We start from the raw sequence: 20,277 nt of genomic DNA on the forward strand, positions 1-20,277 counted from the left end.
TTCAACCCCCCGCAATGTTCCCCGTATTTTTTCAAAGATGTCCGAGTCAATGCCTCGAAAGCGTTCGCGTTTAGCCTGCACTTTGTGTCAGTCACGAAAGCGCAAATGTTCAGGCGGACAGCCCTGTAGCACTTGCGCCCAAACCGGTGCGGAATGCCAATACAGTGCGCGCAAGAAACGCGCCATATCGCATAGTCTGTACCGAGCGAGCCTGTCACTCAGTGAACGACCTACAGATGGCTGGTCCGATGCAGTTCCAAATACCGTCGGCGCCACAGCCAATACGGAACAGGCCGCTACAGTGCAGGCTTCTCCCCGCTGTACAAGCAGTTCAGAGGGCGTAACTCATTCCCTACAGGCCAATTCTGGCGCCGCGTTTGTTCGCAAACTTGGGCTCAGAATTGACCCGGCTCATGCACCACGATTGCAGTTGTTTGCCTGGAACATCGGCGAGAGACGGATATCGCCAACACTATCCTCGGCGCTTCCCTCGATGCCTGTCACGGTGCCGACGACTATCACCAAACTTATCACACAGGAAGAGATGCGGCGGCTAGCAGCAATCTACTTCGAGAAGATCGATCCATGCTATACATTTCTGGACCGTAAAATTATCTTTACTCGAATCGTACAGCGCTGGGAACTTTCGTCATCTCCTAATGATTCTGCGGAACACCCCTATGATGCTGTACTATGCGGCGTGGCTGCCTTTGGGTATCTGTTTTCGCGGCGCGAGATCATAGCAGTGGAACTTCGACTCATTGAGACAGCGCGCACTCTACTGGATAAGACTATCCTCGCAGCGGAAACACCCTCGGTCGACATAGTGACAGGCTGGGTGTTGCGTGCTGCGTATTTACGCATGACAGCCTCACCACATGCTGCATGGATGGCCAGTTGTACACTGATGCATCTCATCGAGGCTGCAGGACTACATCTTGGAACTTCAGACCCAGAAGCAGCAGGCCTGCTCCATACATCACCGCCCGAGACACAAGATGGCGATATAGGACAGGGAACCAGCGACCCCGTAACCAGGCAAAGACTCTTTGGCATGGCTCGTCATCTCAACACATGGATTTCCTTCGACCTTGGTCGCTCCCGCGTTGTCCTCCACGGTGCCGCAGCTCCCTCTCCTACAATCACACCCCAATCCCGCAATCCACCCCAGCAAGCACCACCCCGAGCCCCACGAGCAGAGCTCTTCCACCTCCTCCCACTATCCGAAAACCTCGATCCAACAGGGCCGTCACCACAAGATCTCCCAGAACTCGAAGCAGCCCTCGCCTCCGTCCTGGATCTCCTCTATTCCGAACCCTCGCTAATATTAGTCCAATGCAACCTAATGCTATGCATTTATCGCCGTCTCCGCGCCCTAAATCCACACGGCCCATTATCCTCTAACCTCATTGACCGCGTCCTTGCACTGGCAGGTCGTGGGCTCCGTGCTGCACGAGGAATGGTCGCCTCCAGCTGCCCCTGGCACCAAGTTGCCAACGTTCCCTTTCAGGTCGTCTGCTCACTTCTAGCGATTGACAATCGGGCTGCGTTGGCGTTGCTCGCTGATGCGATGCGGACTCTGCGCGAAGTTCTCGCTGCCTATGATACACCTTCTATGCGTGAGGCGTATTCCACGGCATACCTACTTATTGCATTGCATCAGCGGCGAAAGGAGGATGATACACGTGCTCTTGCTGAGGTGTTGCGAGTCAATGCTGCGGCGGCGGCTCCAGCGGTTGATCAGAAAGATAGGCAGATTGCACAGACCGCGTTAGCCAACCAGAATGAAAGGCAGCAGCAGGTTGCGCCAGACGTGCTGGTATCAGATGCGGAGTTCTCGTGGCTGGGTGATTTGATGATTGATATGCCTAGTCTGCAGAACTTTGATCTAGATCAGTTTTTAATGACGGATGTCCCATGGCCTTTACCCGAGATGGGGATTTGAGGTGGTTTGACGGAGTTCGGAGTTGATACCCAATTGTTTATATCGGGGAGTACCGATAAGACCTTTCTTCCTGATTCCGGCCACTATAAACCCATTCGCACCTTTTCTTTCGTCTTCACTTTCTTTTCTTTTTTTTTCCATCTCGGAAAGCATTGTGGAAGTAGGGAGATAAATGATCAATACGAGATATGAAAGGATATATGAAGATAGGTACCTCCAAATGTCTGGTCGGTGGGACCTGTATCCTCGTTGTTATACTCCACAAACGGTAGAATTGTAGATCGCAGTCAACAAGCAGCCAAAAAGTCCCCTGCATCTCCTAAAACAGATTGAAAAAAGCAATATTACCCTACAGAGCCTCTAAATAGTATTTAAACCCTTCCCCTGAGCATTTCTCGTCGAATTGGCCGAGTTGCTGTTCGATCGAAGCTTCTCGAAACTTCGATGGGCCCAAGTCACACACGTCAAGACTTCACCGCTGACGTCACCCACCTGGAGACCACCTTGGTCACTGACATTCAAGTACTTTTCCAGTTCCTTGCAGGATTTTCTCGAGCTTCGTTTCTTCTCCAGTCTCATGATCTCCAACCCGTGCCTTTCCGCACTCCTTAAATCCTCAATTCCTTTTACATACGATCCGTCTTTCCGCTTCGAACCTTCTACATCATTCGAGAGGCACACCGTACCATCCCTCACCCCCCACGCAGGAATCTTTTCCCTCATCGTTGGTTCATAAGTGTCCACCTCCGATTCGAGGCTCACCATTTTTGACCTGCTGTTTACATTTTAACATAAAACACAACCTTACCCCGCAATATGGTTGCCGAGAGCAAACTCTATGACGTGTTGAGCATTAAGCCTGATGCCACACAAGACGAGATTAAGAAAGCATACCGGAAGGCAGCATTGAAGCACCACCCGGATAAGAACAAGGATAACCCTTCGTCTGCTGATAAATTCAAAGGTACGTTATCCCGCACAGTTTCGGTTTGTTACGCATGACTAACAGTCTCATTACAGAGGTCTCTCAAGCATACGAAGTCCTATCTGATCCAGAAAAACGAAAGGTCTACGACCAGTTCGGCCTCGAGTATCTGATGCGCGGCGGCCCTGCACCTCCCCCACCAGGGTCAGGCGGAGGCGGCCCATCTGGCTTTGAAGGCGGCATGCCCGGTGGATTCAACTTCGGCGGAATGCCCGGAGGCATGCCAGGCGGTGGAGGAGGCCGCAAGTTCCACTTCTCGACCGGCCCTGGCGGTGGCGGCGGCTTCAGTTTCAGCGATGCCAACGACACCTTCCGCAGCTTTGCCAAGGATAGCGGCGGCGGCATGGGTGGTATGGGCGGCATGGGCGGCATGGATGAAGAAGATCTTATCTCCATGCTCGCAGGAGGACTGGGCGGCGGCGGTGGAGGCGGCGGCTTCCGTAGCAGTCGTCCGGGATTCTCAAAGCCGCGCGCACCTACCCCTGAACCGACTGTCATCGAGAAAGACTTGCCTCTTACTTTGGAGGAAATCTACAAGGGTACATCTAAGAAGGTCAAGACGAAGAGCAAGGCCTTTGACCACCAGGGCAGGCTCACTACTAAGGAGGTGACTTTGGAAGCCAATATCAAGCCTGGGCTGCGTGCTGGCTCAAAGATCAAGTACAGAAATATTGGAGATCAGGAAGAAGGAGGACGACAGGATGTTCATCTCATTGTTAAAGAGGTATGAGACCGCTCCTAACTATGAAGATACTTGAACCATTGCTAACAACCCTTTACAGATCGATCATCCTACTTTCAAGCGTTCTGGTGACAATCTTATTACCACGGTCGATCTCAGCCTAAAGGAAGCACTGACAGGCTGGGAACGCATTGTCCGCACCATCGACGGAAAATCAATTCGCGTGTCTAAGCCCGGTCCAACGCAGCCGGGCCATGAAGAGCGCTACCCCGGTCTAGGCATGGTGATCTCCAAGAACCCCAGCACCCGCGGCGACCTAATCATCCGCGCCAACGTCACTTTCCCCACTAGCTTGACTAGCTCCCAAAAAGATATTCTCCGGGATGTGCTGCCTTAGAAGGATTCGGTCTAATTGCATATACCTGGCGTTTGGGGCGAAAGAGGGCGTATTTAATGACAATGACACGAACAAACTTTTGTATGAGAACTTTTTAATAAGCATTTTTATCTTTCATTTGACAAGCCGTCTTTATGTACAATATATGAATACAACCTTGGGAAGATTCCACCTGGTGAAGTCGTGACTGAATAACGTAATGTCCATATGTGTAGTCTAACCCAATTAAGCGAATGCGGAGAAACCAGTGACACCTTGGAGAGATCAACCTTGGACTTCGTCACTTCTGTTTACTGTCCACTCGATATCCCTTGATCGAAACCATGAAACGAAGAATCACCTTCATCCAGAGCGTCAATGCCGCCTTCGACCCGGAGCAAGCTGTGTTAACCACGTCATCCCTCTCCGTCCGTGACATAGACGCTGCGCGGGAGGATCGCATTACGGTCGGACTGGACGAGCTCCCAGAGGAGGTGAGAAGGCATTGTCGATTGAAGAACTGTTAAGAATTACACAACGCTGACCTAGTTACTTTGTGTTTAGTTGCGTGCTGTCCTCGAGCAATCTCATGAGCTCCACCTCCGCTGGGCCTCCGAGAAGTCTTTCGATGCTGTCGTGCCATTCAGTAGCCGGGTTTCGCCTGGCCTGCATGTCCATTATACTCCGCTCGGGTCGGAATCATCTTCGTGAGCTCATCCCTACATCTTCGGCTCTGGAAAACGCGATTGACTGATTTGGTTATCGATAGAGAGGCACTGTGCACGCTGCTCCGCACGATAGTTGCGCCTAGCAAGGACGCCCAATATAAGGATTGTTCGAAGCAGGAGGTATTTCACAATGTTCCTTTCTTTCGAGGGCTTTCCCTGGCCATATCTTGCATATGTTCAATCTGACTCGGACTCTGCTACACAGGATGCGTTCATTACACCTCCGCTTCTTTCAACACGATTCGGTTCCTCGGCCGCTCTACAATATTACACCCGACTCCCTTCCACACAGCCGCTGGTCAAATATATTCACAACACTGTCTGTGACCAGAGTCGTACAGGTGGCCGCGAGTGCGACACCCGCGCCGATGCTCTCCTCTCTGCAGACTCAGTCGATATCGACTATGACAGCTCTTCGCACGCCTTAACTGTGTCTGGGCTCTGGACCAGTCCACCCCAGGGCGGTTGGACGGATAAGTTTCAAAAGCCAGCCTCCGCTGACGATCAAGTCGAGTTCGGTCTCTTGGGCGCCGAAGCAGGGCTTGAGCCGGAGGAGATTAAGATGGGCGGGCTATTAGCGGTTGTCGGAGAGGACGAGAAGCTAAGTATGTGGCCTCGGCGTTATTTATATCGCTTGTCTTTTGTCTAACCCTTGTACAGAACCAACTATGTTCTCATTCCCCTCCCGTCACCAATCTCTCACTGAACCATCGAGCTACACCGTCTCCTTCGCATCCCCGACTGGTCTCCACCCAACAATGTCTATATCCATGCCTCGATCATCCCTCAAACGACCCACAGCACCAGACGACACAACCTGCGGTCTACACACATACCTCACCCTCCCCTCCGTCATCTTTGGCGATCAATACCAACTCGCAACAACAGATCCACTCTTCCTCGAGTCACACAATCTCGTAGCTCTCCAGGCCTTAGCAGGAGAAACGGACCTTGAAGCCCCAGACTGGGTTGTTCAGCGCTGGGGCTCAAACTGGCTCTTCGAGCTAGCAACACCCCCTGAACTCGAAGAAACGGCCAGCACACCAGATCCCTCAAACTGGACTGCCACCATTCCTCTACACCTGCGCTACCTGCCACCATCCGAAACAGGACACCGCACTGCTTACATTCCCTGGCCCGTCGTCTTCTGGGCCTGTACTTCCGAGGACAGCACAAAGATGAGTGTGAATCCCTTCGACCGCACACATCTCGGCTGGGACAGCTTGTTCGGTCCGCGAACCCTATTCTACCAGCTTCAGCCTACGGGTGATCGTCTTGTGGAGGAGATCGATGTCCCGGTTCTACGACTTGAGGGCGAGGAGGGCTACTTCCAGGGTAAATATATCGAGCTTGGCACTTGTGCGGTGATCTCTCTTGGGTTCATCTGGGTGCTTTGGCGGCTTGCTCGTGTTGCTTGGTCGTCTGGCGTTGGTAATAAACCGGTCGAGACTGCGCATGATAAGAAGGAATGATTGGTTTATATGATATGGATGGTTTATTCACTAGCGTTGATATTTCTCCCCCGTCCTTTTTATTTTTCAGAGTACTCATCTTACGAGTTTCTTGATGAGCCTTTAACTAGTATATCTAGAACCACAATCACGATGTTCTACCTTTATTATTGTTCGCATAGACAAACTAGAATGTAGTCTACAAAAGAACCATACTCTCCAATCTACTATCTAGTAAATTGATGCACAAAAGGCCTATATACGTAACACCAAGTCAAAGCAACTTCCCCGCCGAGATTGAATGTCACCTCTGCCGGGGATAATGGATATCATCCTTTGGTCTCGACGCCTCCTTCAGAACCTGTAAGATGCCGTGCTGATGCTCATTTGACAAGCATTACGATTCTACGCCGCCTTAGACCAAGTATTTAGCCAACAACTATAGGTATAGAGCGAACAAAATAAGAGTGGACGAATGCTAAGGGTACCAACTAGAAAGCACGGAGAGACGAGGGTACTTCGCCGTATAGTTCCGACAATGCATGTATAAGGTTCCTAGCGCCTGACCAGACTTTTGCGTGCGTGTGGTTCCGGAAAGGGGAAGGTAGAAGGACATTGAATTGAATCGCAGTATACATAAGTCGTCTATCGAGTTATAGAGTGATGGCAAGCTTCGATTGTGATTTTGTGAAAATGAGTGGCAAGCGTTATTGATATCGGTGACTTTTAGAGTACATCACCAGAGGACTAGATGCTCCTGAACAAGTGATTGACAAATATGGCGTACTTTCAGAATGGTATCTTGTCGCCGCGAAGGGTTTCATGATCAGCAAATGGGGATTGATTCCGGAATGAGACTGATCTCATTTGTACAATATGGTGCTTTGCATGTCATGGCTGGCCTCAGGATGGTATTAGTTCCACAGTCATGGCCTCATGGTCTCATGCCCTTGCCGGTATGTCTGGCTACCGTTTTGTAGAATGACAATGGATACTTCGAAGTACATGTAGACACTGGTTGCTGCCATATGTGTCGGTCGAGGCTGGGTCCGTTCATTGATTCTCGTTTCTCGGGGTTAGCAGAAGTGCTGGGCAGTCTGAACAGGGCTTTGCTTTCTGAACATGGAGTAACTGTGGCAAGAATCTAAATTAGCGAATGTCAATAACAAAGCAATGGGTGTCTTGACTCTTAATGTGCTGCCTCTTCGTTCTCTCGATGGAACTATTCTCCATCCTCAGTCCAGCGCTGATCATGAAGACCCCATGTGGATTGGTATCCGCACATAAAGTCCAGCTCAAAGCACCATCGCAGCCGATCGAATAGCGGGCACTGCATCTCGGAAGTGATATCGTATGTCACCAACCGTCCTGTCTTGCCTGGGCTCAGTCGGGGCTGTCGAGGAGTAAGAAATGGTGACGGTCTTGCGAGCCAGCCGAACCGGTGTGGAAATGCCATTTTAAGTTGAATTTTCTAAGGGTAGAAAGGTTTGTTGTCTAATATCCAACGTTAGAAGGCTTATGCAACACTTCAGGAGTCTGAATATGATTGAATAAGGGAAGGCGACTGGGTAATATACTCACTGTAATGTAAGATGTTTGTGGTGATGTCAGTTTGTTGTGGCAGTTTGAAAAGAAGTTTGACATCCATGGATGAGAGCCGGTACATAAAGTTTGGAAATGAAGGCACAGGTTACGACAGAAGCATTTACAAAAGGACTTATTGAAGTATCTAATACCAAGTTCTATTGCAGTTCTAGATAATGAGGACTTGCTTGGTTTCACCGTAAAGGCTACTCGTCCTGAACACCACGTAAAGGTGCAAGTCTTGCTCAGGTGCCACACACATGACCCGTGTAGCTGGGTTAAATAAGGAAGGAACGTTCTACCCTCAGATTATTGTTTCATCATTGGGAACAGAGAGTTATCCCTGTAGGAAGGAGATGAGAACAGAGCCCCTTTTGTTAAGCTCCTAACGGACAATGGAGAACTCAGAGAAGTACAGTCTGTATCCGCAGTGGTCAGAGGGAGAGTTCTTCTACCGTAACATGCTTCGTGCCATTAGACCAGGACCGAAGCCCCAACCTAGTTTCAGCCTTCAACGAGCCGCAGCAAAGTTCCAATCAGAATCCTCAGGATTTCCCTTCACTGGACAGCAGCAGACGTATGTTGAATACTAATCTGGAGCTGGCGAAAGTTCAAAAAATTAAAAGTACTCAATAGGAACACGATGTGCAATGTGGACCCGGAGTGTTGAAGAAGAAAGAAAGAAGAAGAGGGAGAGGGGGGAGGGGGGAGGGGGCAGGTATTTATACCCTCCCAGTGGTTTAAGGTAAATGGGGAACTGGGGTTGGTGACGATTTTTGACCAAAAGGGAAGGCACCTGATCTGGGAGTGGGCAGGTGCCTTCCTCCTTAGGATATGATATCACAGCCTAGTTTGCAGTCACCTATAGTAGTTTCATTGTTCTACCTGATGTCTCAGATATGTGTCGTATTTTTGACTTTCACAGTTCTCTCATCGTAAATTCTATTACGAGTGCATGCAATGGTTTCAATCAAGCCAATGCCGAGATTACTGCTCTTCTTATATTCAGTCAGTCATGGAGGACATAGCATTGTGAAGTGATTGTATACTGAAACACAGTGATCTGGTCTGGTTACTGTTACCATCTGCATGATTGTCTGTTTTATGACTCTACAGATCGGCGACTCTCTGCTGTTTGAAGGGCTATGAATATAAGTGATCCATAGCTTCTCTAGACCGCGAGGAGGCTTCTTTCCTTTACTTCCTCGGTATGTACCTGGTGGAAACCAGGGACCCGGTTTTCAGACCCGCCATCCGTCGAATCGGGCGCCACCACGGCTCGGGCCGAACCTAGACGAATCGAACCTCCATGCGATGCAAAACCTACACTTAAGCTGTGACGACTTGTGAAACCCTCGGATCCTCTTATCGTGTTGAAGATGCGAGACATCCACTCATGCTATTCATGACCTTCTTCAGTTGACTAAGCCATCGAGCCATCCGATCAGTTATGTTTGAGATAGCCTTGGCTGCAAGCAAAGAGTGTATTGAATATCGAACATACGAGGACATCGTCACAACAAGTCTCACTTATAGAAGAAGCATACTCATTTCTATATGTCATTTCGCGTGTTCTAGTAAAATACATGAGGAGCAATAATGTATAGAGATTACATGAGGTACTTCAACTTTCCTCCACAACAACATAATCACGAATAACAGCGGTGCCATTGATCACACTTGCAATCTGGTCTTCAGTGCATGTCGACCCCAAAGCAAGGATATAGCAGAGCGGATCCGGACTCTCCGGGACGTTGTTCTTGATATGCCAAGTAGACGCAGGCCCTTGCGTGGCATAGGAGCCATTACGTGCAGTATTGATCTTACCCGTGGCCAGATCGCGGTTGAACAGCGAACGATAGAAGATCTCATATGCAGTCTGTGGCTGGTAGGCCGGGACTTCATGACCAGCATCGTAGACACGGGTGAAAGAAAAGTTGCCATGTTGCCGGACCTGGCCGCCAATATACGAGGAGTTCGTGCGTAGAGGCGTGTACCCGGCAGACCGGAACCCAGAAGCACTAGCATGATTGACCAGCAAGCTGGCGTCTTCACCCCCAATCCAGTTGCAAGCGTAGTCTTTGTCACCGTAAACGAGGGCGACCTTGATACCGGAGTCCAGCACGTACGCCAGGTCTTCGAGGTAGCCGTGCACGTCTGAACGCGGATAGTCTCCGACAGAATTAAAAGCGTTGTAGGCACCGTCGCTTGATTGGGTAAAGTTAATCGGGACGCCCAGTGCGCCTTGCACCCAGTGCTGGTTCAGCCAGCCCAAGTAGTAGGATGGTGGGAAAGGGTCGGGGTTCTTGTGGGTGATGTCGTAGTAGCCACGGTCTGCAAACTCTAAGTATGCACCTTCGACATTGTTGCTGCAGAACTTGTCGGCGTCGTGGCACGCTTTGTTGACGGTTTCGTTGTTGCCGTGCATTTGCGGATCGCCCTCTGCGGCCAGCGCGCGACAGTGAATGATCTGGTCTTTGCATCCGCCGGGGCGACCCCATGAATTCATAGCGTAACCGTATAAGGTCTTGTTGATGGCCTGGATGTCGTAGGTATTGTTGTATGCCATTACTGGGTATGTCGCTTCCTGTACTAGGAGATCAATGCAGCCGTTGATGATGCCCAGTGTATCCAGGTGAATATAGTGTGGATCCCCCGAGGGATCGATGCTGCCATTTTTTATCTTTTCGTTTTGCTCCTGAAAGAAGGCAGTGAAAGATGGACCGTAACGACCGCCGTATGACTCAGTCCAGATGCTAACCCGGTCATCATGGGGCTTGTAATGCGGAAACTCGGTGAACCAGGTTTGAGCAAAGTGCCATAGTGACCGCGCGGAGTTCGCAGTGCTATTAGCCACAGTAGACTTATCTTGGCTAGCTGTCGTGCCGACGTAGAAAGTGTTGTTCTGCTTGGGCACCCCGGACCACTCCGACAAGTTCCAGGCACCTTTAACCTGATCAAAGGTACCGTTCGTCAGGACATCATAACTGAAGCCAACCTGATTTGGCTGGTCAATGTACAGCATATTGACATAGTTATTCCAGGACCAGGGATTGAGTTCTGTAGAATTGGAGTCCTCGTTGACTATGCAGGGTCCATTTTCCTGCATGAGGCCAATCATGGAAGAACTTCCTGGGCCTCCGTTCATCCATATAGACAATGGCGCATTTTTCGGGTTATGACGAGACTCGAAAAACCAGAAGAATGTATTGATCGGGTAGTCTTGATCAACATTTACATCGTCCAGAGAGCCTGGGGGTAGATGGACGTAACCCGAGTATGATCTCACCCCTGGCGTTGTTTCACAAATTCCAGGCTGTGCAATCTATCAGTATGACACTATGTGATATCAATGACTTCAAAATAATCACACCTGTTTGTATGAGATCTTCACTCCCTTCTGATGCTTCGATTCAACCACCTTCAATCCATCTGGTATGGGCGGAAAGTACTGCGCGACAGCACTTACTACCAGAGCGGCGGTCCACAAATTAATCATGACGTGAACGAAGCTGTGGGAAGCAAAAGAAAACCCCGAGAGAAGAGTTACAACCCTGGCAACAATTCTGTCAATGTGGCTCGTGCTCGTGCAAGTGAGGGGAGGGGAAGTGCCAAGACAAAACCACCTGATATTCGATGCCCTAGCTATGTTATACCTATACAAAGTCGAACATACCTATTCATCCACTACCCGATGTCTATGAGGTGGGATTATGCAGATATAGAACCTCTAACGTTGTATTGAACTAAAATAAATCTAGATACCTCCAGATAGGAAAATCTCAACATTCTGTAATTAACTCGAATCCCTCAATCATCTTCGCCCTAAGTCCCTGGCGTTTGAACTAGCTTAACATGGAACAAATACCGTTGACGAATTTGTGCTGGGTTTTTCGCGATATACTCAGAGGTGTAATAACGCCGGCCGTTCGGGATTGTAGTTGATCTTCCCGCGTGAACATCTGGCACTTTGCACCCCTTGAAATCTGGGTGAATATATCCAGCATCGCGCCATTTAGTATGGACAGTCATGCCAAGATGGTGGACTGAAAAAGCCCTGGATTTCCCCAGCTCGACTTCGCATAACAACATCAAGACTTCCCCGTTCCCTCTGCAATATTGTGCCGACTTAGTAGACATGTCGGCAAAGTATACCCCAGGAAGGAAGCGCTTTCCATCGGTACTGACAATCCCATCGCCACGCAGCCCTTGGCTCAAGATCCCTGCAAAGTTGCTAGCTTTTGAGCCATGCCACAGAAGTCGCCGATCTCCAATGTTAGCAAGGTTTTCCTTTTCCCACTGGGCAAAACGCTCCGCTTCCCCAGGACGTTCGAGACGGAACAGGCCGATGATCTCCTAGGAATATGAATGCGTTAGACTGGGATTTTGCTTATCTCATTTGAACACAGCTTGCCTTGAATTGATAAATGTGTTGTGAATAAGAAGTTTTCTCAATATACTCCTGGAGCATCTTGAACTCCGTCGAATCTCTCCTCACTGTCAACAAGGGTCAGGTTCATGCTTTGCAACGCACTCAAGAAATTACCACAGGAAGGCACAAAGGATATATACCTGGGAGCATTTTTGCCAGACCAAGTACTTGGGATATCTGGCTCATCGCCAATGAGGAAGACTGGCATTCTTTTTCCAGAATCTCGCTGGCATCGCGCAACTTGAGTAACAGATCGAGGGATTCCAATTCCTGTCTGACAATATCTTTGTTATCCGAAAGAGTCCCTTGTGTGAGAATCAAGTGATTGTAGAAGTTGCACAGTTTGTTCTTCGCTTTGTAAGTGTCGCGAGGATTTAGCTGAGGATTGGTGAGCTCCATCAGCTTGGCCAAGACTGCAATCCCGATCAGGAGCTTTTTCTTGTCCACTTGGTTTTCAAGCAAAATACCGCGCCCCTGACTGTTTAGCAAATGGACATAGTTTTTCAAGTCTCCTCCCGATGTGAAGATGATTTTCAAAACGTTCTCAACGCTTGTTGGCAACGGGCTGATCCGGCTGGTGAAAACGGGAACTTCCCTTTGAGGCATCTGGAGGAAAATCCAGCCTTTAGAAGAAGGAATATCATTTCGGTCTTCCCATTCTAGATGACTGAGTGACTTGAACTTCACCTCAAACGCACGCTTTACCGAGTCGAAGCTTCCTACCCTTCCAATTGATGTTGACGTCTCGGATGACCCGCATTGGTACTGCAAGTTCCACAGGTGGAACTTTTGTGACTCGCGACGAAGGAGAAGTTGTATGCGGCAAATCTGAACTTTTCTCACACCAAGACTGACCAGTGTGGCATCCCATATCAAACCGGTGTCGTCCTGGTAAACGGATAGCGTGCTACCTAATAACGAAGTGTTAGAAAAGTCTTGGAAAATACCCCATCGTATCACTAACTCGGGTTTGGGTATTTCTCATCAACCAAACTGATCAGGTACTTGAGCTTGATCTGTTCTTCATCCTTCGTTCTCTTCGAAGGGTTGCCTTCGTCGTCCCCAACTGAAGATTCTCGCGCACGCTTTTTGCCTTTGGGCTTGCTATCTTCATTCCTCTCGCCCTTGATTGTTTTTTTCTGACCATGCTCTGGAATATCGTTTCCGATCTTCTTAAGCAGCCAATCGATGTTCACAATTTGGCAGCTTTCTAGTTCACGAGCCACATTGACTGAAGCAAAATCACCCTGTTAGTAGACACTTTATATCACAGGATGCGAAGCTTGATGTAACTAACTCTTTCTCAAATCTTTGTTGGCATTTTTTTCTGTCGTCACCAGATGAGTGCATTTGTTGATATTTATCGCGGCAAACTTCGCACCACATTCCTCGACCATCCGCTTGATTTCCTCTAGATAAAAGGTGTCATTCATCAAATTATATCTAGGAAACGTCTCTCTCTCCCTCTCTCTCTATAGATATGCTTTGATTTGAGGGAAAACATACCATGTTGATATCCAGGGATTGTACCGCTGGCGCCGATGACCAACCCCTTCAGATTGTCAGCCAGCTTGTCTACCGGTTTGTTGGAAGCCATCTTCCCCGATGGAAAATGAACCACACTAAGAAAAGTACCCATGAAATTAAACGCAGAAAATCCTTGTTGGGGAATCTGACTACCCTTATAAACTATTGATGGCACTGCAATAATGGCACAGACAAACAATAAACAAAGACAACCTCAGATGCTCCTTTCAAGCCCCCGGGATTCTCCATTGAAACCTGAGGCTGAGGGCTGTATGAGGGCTGAGATATCACCTAGTAGATGATTTACAAGCTGAGTGGCTCATCGAGAAGCTCTCGTGTCTATTACTGCCAGAGCAAGAAGCAAGAGAAGACACATGTGCATCCCTTATTACAGTATAGGATGTTAAGTTGAGAAATTTGGAGTCATTGATTAATTTAGCCAAAGTAAAGCAACATTCATTGACTGACAATTAGTGAGGTCCCTCTGGACTCGAGAATAAAACGACCACGAGAAACGACATATCTTCCCATTTAAACTTCATCAAACCATAACCCGATTAACATCAAAAACCAGCTAGTTGCTGGTGAAATAGTTGAAAGCCACAAGAGGACCAAGCTTGATCTTCTCTGCCCAAGCATCAAGATCGTACCACATACGATTATAGTTGCCAAGCTTCTTGCCACCAGCAGGTGCATGGGCCGTGAGATCAAAGTCTGCAGGCTGTTCGTACAGGAAGAAGGTATACCGATGGGGCGAGCTCATTGGAGGGGGAGCAGGGCCGATGTAGTTGGCGACGAAGGGCGCGTCGTACTCCAGTACACCCTCGCTGGTGGCTTTGACATCGGACTGGATCCAGTGAAGGATGGGACCCAGGACTCCGAAGCCAGGGAAGGGGGCATCAATGTCCATGCTCACGATCATGTAGGTGCTGTTAGGGTTGGTGCCAGTGAAGGAGAGCTTCGGGGGCTCTTGACATGCTGTGGTTTTTGTTAGTCCATATTTGGATTGCCTGTCACACGATTTGGGGGAGGGGAAAGGGGAAAGGGGAGGTCAGGGGATAGACTGCTTCGTACCTTTGCGGGGTAGGTATGTTCCAGGTTGCACGTTCTCATAGTTGCCGATGGTCAAGCCAAGGATCTTGGACTTGTCCTCGATGAGAGACAAGGCTGCTTTGATGTGGTTATCCGAAGGCATTTTGGATGCTTTGAGCCTGGAGATGAAAAGATGGGAGATGAAAATCTCGGAGGATGTGTCCTTTTGGAACAAGCAGGTATGATCCTTTCAAATAAAGTTGCACAAGCTTTCGGACTTAGCGGAGGTAACGAGGTAACGTCCTGACATATCTTTCCTTTTTCGGAATTTTCATATCTCCAGTGTCCACATCTGCATAATTGGCCTCGACTGTCGGTTATCACGGCATCTATTCTTCATTCGGCGGATCCTAATTAATGTAGTTCATATTCCAGGGGTGAGGACTCGAGTAGATACACCACAGAAGGAACGAGTCTGGCTAAACGAAGGTCGAAGATGCATATACCAATTTACCAATTAGCTGGATTAGCTACGGACTTTCAAGAAATGAAACGAATACAAAATTTGACCATTATATATCTAAATGCCTTACTAAGTTAGAGGTCATTGAAAACAAAGTGGGAAGATGAATGAAGTCAGAATGAAGTCAGAAAAGCCCGGGGTAGTCACATTGCCACATTAGAATAGCGAGGGCTTAGCATAATACTGGGATGCTTTGATTGGCCCACCATAAGAGGTTCTTTTAATCATGAGGCCTTCAGCAACCGAATAGAGAAATTCCGCTGGAAGTTCTGAAGTTCTCTACTGAGCCACTTGGCTGCCGCAGTATTCACAAACAAATCCACAAACAGTTTGCGAATTCCGGCAGACTCGGTCGTAACTATGTATGCATGTTTGATCACCGCCATACTAGGATAGTATTTCTTTCCATCGTGTGCATCAGGCGTAGAGCACATCTCGAGAATTGCATCGATGATTGAATTCTGAAACTTGCCATCGAGCAACTTGTCACCGAGCACATATGCATCGACGAGATTATGGTACTCCTTGTAACGGTGCCTTGCTGCTTCTTCCTTTGCTGCATATTTTTCAAGCATCACGGGGATTTCGGCGAAGTAAAGCCAGTGCAAATATTAGAGCAAAGATTTCGGGGTCATCTTCCGGGAGCTTGAAAGTGTGCTCCTTGGATTCCTTCCAAGACCCTGACATGGCCGTTTTGAAGAAGAGCGAAGAATTGCAGATGATTGATTCGTGCACATGAAAGGGTTCCTTTGATGCCCCGACCGTGATTGCCACTATTGGTCCTTGAATTCTGCGTCAAATTAGTAACAGTAAACAAACATTTCCAGCCATCATGCTCACTTCTTAATGCTGCCTTTCGAGCTTCGCGCGACACTTGAAGTCATGTTGCATTTGTTCAAGGGAGACCAGGAGACTTTGAACAGTCAATTGCAAAGAATGTAGTTCGGAAACCGGAAAAGAGTATGGAGTGACTGCTCGAGGTTCGCCCAAACTGTGGTATCGCATGAGTGTTTCATACAGTTGGAGGGTTGGAAATAAGGGGTGAGATGGTCAAGGAGAGAGAGAATGAGGGGAGATGGTCAAGAGGAGAGAAAAGGAAGAGGAAAGAAAAGTAGGCAGCATCGCAGGGGTCGTTTGCACCATATCAAAGCCTTAATGCCTGGGAGTTGGTCCGAATCACAATAATGTCGGCACGGAATAACTAGGTCCGATGATCGTCGAAAATGAAGCCTTTGGCGCCATACAAATCTGTAGGTCTCCATTTTTCCGGGAGGTTTACTCTAATTCCTGTGATTGGTTCATTTAAATATTGCCTCCGGATTAACCCACCCCTTTTTCTATTGGGTTAATTATTCTCATACATGACACTTTCGCTGTCTTTTGATCGTTCTCTTCTGTGAGCGAGCCTTCTCTATCGGCTCAAACTGATATAAATACTTCGGTGTCTTTACTTCCACTTCTAGAAGGCTTTGCTATCATAAATGAAGCATCTCAATCTAAAGCAGCATCAGCTATGCTTTTCTAGAAGTTATACGTGGGTAAATCCATCTACTCTCTCATGGAAAAGGATAATAGATTCGAAGGATGATTTCCACTTGAGATGAGACATGCTACTGTACATTTAATAGACCTGCGCTGGATAGTTACTGATGTTATATAATTCAACCGACCAAAGTCAAGCTTAGCCAAGTACCAATATATAAAAGAGCGTATTCCAAGTCCGGGAAACAGGATATAATGCAACTCGAGCGAAAGCTCTCAAATAAAGTAAAGGGCAAGGAGCCCAAAGAACCCCTTCACCATCGGCCTGACCCAGGAACAAAAACAAATACCCCTCACTCGCTAAAATGCAGACACGCTAAAGCCAATGGCAGGAAACCAACAAAGAGAAGCCTTTTTTTGGAGATGAGATGAGGATGGAAGAGGTATGAAAGTGGAGCCTGGATGACCAAGAACTCCCAAATGAGTTAGATGTGTATAGAATGCGTAAGAGGTATCGTGCCAAGGTGTGTGTCGAGAAAAATACGCAAACGAGAATGCCGAGGGAATCGCAAAAGAGGAAGTAGAAAACAGTTACTCAGAATCCAAGATCACTCAGCCCGGGCATGGGGCAAGGTGGTATCGAGTTCAGTCAAAGCAGGGGACTCTGCATGTTCTTCGCGGACAGCAGGGATGTGATTGATCTCGGCTTCAAGCTTGGCTTCGATCTCGTCGAGGGTCTCTTCAACCTCGGGGGTATACTTGATGCTAGGTCCAAGCTTGGGGACATCGAGAGAATTTGTCTTCTCGTCTTCCTTGTCCATCTTGCTCTCCTGCTCGGCGGCCTGGGTGGCAATCTGGTCTTCGAGGAGAATGACGTTGTCCTCATCCTCCGACTCGCCGTCGACAGAGTGGAATTCGTCCTTCTCGACAATCTCCTCGTCATCGCTCGCAAGAGTAACATGGGGAGAGGTCTTGGTCTCGGGGAATGGAATGGCGTGGGGAGTTTCATCCAAATGTTCGGTATTCTCCACCACCTCGGTGGCGTCTGTAGGTGAGGTGTTACGGCTAGAATATGAGAGCGCCGTTGGCGACATTGAGGCACGGCTTGAGCCAGAGCCCCGGACGTGGCCGGGGTGTCGCGGAGGCAAGGGAGGTGGGGTGCGTGCCGGGATTGTGACCAGACGAGCCCGGGTGAAGCTCGGCGATGTAGGCTTGCCTGTCGTCTGGTCTTCGACCTTCGACGGCGAGGCTGGGACAATCTCCATTGGTGTGACCTTGACATTGCCAAGCTCGTGGATCTCAAAGTGCTCGTCTTCATCCTCGAACGCGGGGTCATCGTGTGCATCTGGGCAGGCATCCGTTTTCGCTTTCCTATCCTCCGCTTCCTCGCCCTCCAGTTGGCGGACCTTCACGTGCTCTTCATTGCCATGGATAGCAATCGTATCCCAGTGAGGCTCATTTTCGTCCCAGGTATTCATCGGTTGACGGCCAATAGACGATCCCTTCGACCTGCGGGAAGACGCACGGCTCACAGACGTGGGCTCGATCAGTGGGTCCTCAATCGTTTGCGTGCCACGGTTGACACTAGCATAGCTCTTGGCGCTCTGCACACTGGCGCGCCAGCTATTACGCGGCGAGCTATCCATACTGCGCCGCGAGAAAGTGCTATAAATAGGACTGTCTAGGTTAGGCCGAAATTCAAATGTCTCGTGGCTGGGCCTCGCTTTTGTGCCAGCCTCGCGGATGAAAAGCCCCTCCGCCTCCAGCGCCTTCACTCCATAAGGATCGGGGTCGTCCACAGCCGGCACGCCGAATATTTGTTGTCCGTCTTCCGTCAACTCCATATCGCCAGGTGTTTCGCCCGGTGGCGGGATGAGACTCCCGTCGACGTCGGTGTCGCCCTGTGCGGCCTTCAATGTTTGCATGAGGGTAGCGAGCTCGTAAGGTGGATGTCGGATTTTGCCGGAGAGAATTTCGTCGACGGATATCCGCTCGCCGTAGAAGCGCTCGTTCTCGTCTGTTCGCTCAATGATGATCGTGCCATCGACCGCGACACCTGCGTACAGCCCCTTGCTCTTCATATATGTCCAAATTGGTGCCTGGCGTTTGTGCACCTCGGATTCGAGGACACCACCCACACCGACGGGGCCCGCAGCAGCGCTAATCTCGCCACCGAGGGTGCATCGGAATTTCTTAAATGCGTTGAGCGCGTCATAGCTGTTGATGATGACCACGCAGTCGTAAATGTCAACACCAGCGAGGAAGCCTATCCCGGCCGTGTGTAACATGATACCAGATGGAGGGCTCCACTCGCCGGTCTCGGGGATGCGACCAATCAGCACGCCACTACCACCAGAGCCACTCATCCACAGACCTGTGCGCATAGTCGTGAAAATGGCAACTCCCTTGGCATTTTTGAGGACTTTTGATGGGATCTTCTGAATAACGCGCTGTCTACCCTTGGGGCGATTGATCTTTCCATTCTCATCGGTGCCGCTTGAGGAATCGGGGGCGTAGAATCCATCTTTACAGAAACTGCGTAGGATGCGCGCGGCTTTGTCGGCTTCCTTATCGATTGTCATAGGCCAGAAGGCTTCGGCGCCCAGCTTATGTGACAGGCGGTTGACGGGGCCGCCCAGCTTGTCGACGGTGTCCCATGCTTTGTCAAAGCCCTTTTTCGAGATGCTCAACGTCTTCTCCCACTTATTTTGAGAAGACATAACGAATTGCTGCCAGACAGAAGAGGCCGTGACGTTATGGGGAACTGAAGAAGTAGCAAAGGTTATGCGCTCCGCGCCGCGAGAGGCTGATCAAGGCGAGATCTATACTCGCAATATCTGAAACACGACTTGCGCCGCGAACAGCATGAATCCCGATATATTCTTATCCGGAATGTTTCCAGCTAGATCGAAGAATGCGAGATCGGTTGCAAGCCAGGAATGCGGGGAGGAATGTTCGCAAATGTATAGAAGGTTTGTCGAAAATGTGAAAAGCGAGATTATAGCGACTGACGAGGCAAAAGGAAGTTATAAAAAAGATTTCCGGGTCAGACGGAAGGGTTTAATAGGGTCTGGACGGTTATGCTCTTCCATGGTTCCAAGGTTCGAGGCAATGTCATCATCCACGGATCAGGTGGTTTTTTTGGTTTTTTAATTATTAATTTCGCTTTTTGGTTTTTTTCATTTGGTTTTTGCATTTGCAGTGACAATTTATATTGTACTCTGTATGTTATTTAAGTTATTTATGTATTTGTAACTATACCACTCTTATTAATCCATACATAGTCAGTCCATAATCACATACCTCATACCCCCACCGGGAAAATTCAAAAGCCTTGTCCGGTAGAACGCGTGTCGAGGCATTTCCTACCATTCTAGACTACTTTGACTACATATACCTATATGCTGGAGTACTCAGTATTCCCTGCCGAATAGAATACCTCGGAACATGAAACACATTGTCATTGTTCATTTGTTCCTTGACCTGTCCACCTTCAAGCCCCAGTGGATCCCATACATGACAGCTCAACT

The 20,277-nt window shown here is 49.0% G+C and overlaps 10 protein-coding genes across 10 annotated transcripts; 4 read left to right on the forward strand and 6 right to left on the reverse strand.

Annotated features, from left to right (window-relative positions):
- Window positions 1-37: 37 nt before the first annotated feature.
- On the forward strand, window positions 38-1,945 carry N7518_000357 (putative C6 transcription factor; the record flags this gene model as incomplete). The annotated part of the gene is made up of 1 exon (XM_057181285.1): window positions 38-1,945. One exon carries the CDS (start codon window positions 38-40, stop codon window positions 1,943-1,945), a length of 1,908 nt encoding a protein of 635 aa, XP_057046635.1.
- Window positions 1,946-2,305: 360 nt separating this feature from the next.
- N7518_000358 (uncharacterized protein) lies at window positions 2,306-2,710 on the reverse strand (the record flags this gene model as incomplete). Its single annotated transcript, XM_057181286.1, has 1 exon — window positions 2,306-2,710. One exon carries the CDS (start codon window positions 2,708-2,710, stop codon window positions 2,306-2,308), a length of 405 nt encoding a protein of 134 aa, XP_057046636.1.
- A 51-nt stretch (window positions 2,711-2,761) lies between these two features.
- N7518_000359 (putative DnaJ domain protein Psi) lies at window positions 2,762-4,009 on the forward strand (the record flags this gene model as incomplete). The annotated part of the gene is made up of 3 exons (XM_057181287.1): window positions 2,762-2,909; window positions 2,966-3,654; window positions 3,713-4,009. 3 exons carry the CDS (start codon window positions 2,762-2,764, stop codon window positions 4,007-4,009), a joined length of 1,134 nt encoding a protein of 377 aa, XP_057046637.1.
- A 323-nt stretch (window positions 4,010-4,332) lies between these two features.
- N7518_000360 (uncharacterized protein) lies at window positions 4,333-6,188 on the forward strand (the record flags this gene model as incomplete). Its single annotated transcript, XM_057181288.1, has 5 exons — window positions 4,333-4,482; window positions 4,553-4,695; window positions 4,758-4,836; window positions 4,922-5,321; window positions 5,377-6,188. The coding sequence occupies 5 exons, from the start codon at window positions 4,333-4,335 to the stop codon at window positions 6,186-6,188; spliced, it is 1,584 nt and encodes a 527-aa protein (XP_057046638.1).
- A 1,201-nt stretch (window positions 6,189-7,389) lies between these two features.
- Window positions 7,390-7,623, reverse strand: N7518_000361 (uncharacterized protein; the record flags this gene model as incomplete). The annotated part of the gene is made up of 1 exon (XM_057181289.1): window positions 7,390-7,623. One exon carries the CDS (start codon window positions 7,621-7,623, stop codon window positions 7,390-7,392), a length of 234 nt encoding a protein of 77 aa, XP_057046639.1.
- A 523-nt stretch (window positions 7,624-8,146) lies between these two features.
- Window positions 8,147-8,421, forward strand: N7518_000362 (uncharacterized protein; the record flags this gene model as incomplete). Its single annotated transcript, XM_057181290.1, has 2 exons — window positions 8,147-8,328; window positions 8,388-8,421. 2 exons carry the CDS (start codon window positions 8,147-8,149, stop codon window positions 8,419-8,421), a joined length of 216 nt encoding a protein of 71 aa, XP_057046640.1.
- A 954-nt stretch (window positions 8,422-9,375) lies between these two features.
- Window positions 9,376-10,776, reverse strand: cp1 (putative carboxypeptidase S1; the record flags this gene model as incomplete). Its single annotated transcript, XM_057181291.1, has 1 exon — window positions 9,376-10,776. The coding sequence occupies one exon, from the start codon at window positions 10,774-10,776 to the stop codon at window positions 9,376-9,378; it is 1,401 nt and encodes a 466-aa protein (XP_057046641.1).
- An 800-nt stretch (window positions 10,777-11,576) lies between these two features.
- Window positions 11,577-14,905, reverse strand: N7518_000364 (uncharacterized protein; the record flags this gene model as incomplete). The annotated part of the gene is made up of 5 exons (XM_057181292.1): window positions 11,577-12,107; window positions 12,298-13,094; window positions 13,148-13,414; window positions 14,368-14,688; window positions 14,785-14,905. 5 exons carry the CDS (start codon window positions 14,903-14,905, stop codon window positions 11,577-11,579), a joined length of 2,037 nt encoding a protein of 678 aa, XP_057046642.1.
- A 584-nt stretch (window positions 14,906-15,489) lies between these two features.
- N7518_000365 (uncharacterized protein) lies at window positions 15,490-15,840 on the reverse strand (the record flags this gene model as incomplete). The annotated part of the gene is made up of 1 exon (XM_057181293.1): window positions 15,490-15,840. One exon carries the CDS (start codon window positions 15,838-15,840, stop codon window positions 15,490-15,492), a length of 351 nt encoding a protein of 116 aa, XP_057046643.1.
- A 1,515-nt stretch (window positions 15,841-17,355) lies between these two features.
- On the reverse strand, window positions 17,356-19,467 carry N7518_000366 (lipid-binding SYLF domain-containing protein; the record flags this gene model as incomplete). The annotated part of the gene is made up of 1 exon (XM_057181294.1): window positions 17,356-19,467. One exon carries the CDS (start codon window positions 19,465-19,467, stop codon window positions 17,356-17,358), a length of 2,112 nt encoding a protein of 703 aa, XP_057046644.1.
- Between the last annotated feature and the right edge of the window lie 810 nt (window positions 19,468-20,277).

Source organism: Penicillium psychrosexuale (genome assembly GCF_028828465.1).
Source record: "Penicillium psychrosexuale strain IBT 29551 chromosome Unknown utg000001l, whole genome shotgun sequence".
Taxonomy (NCBI): Eukaryota; Fungi; Ascomycota; class Eurotiomycetes; order Eurotiales; family Aspergillaceae; genus Penicillium; species Penicillium psychrosexuale.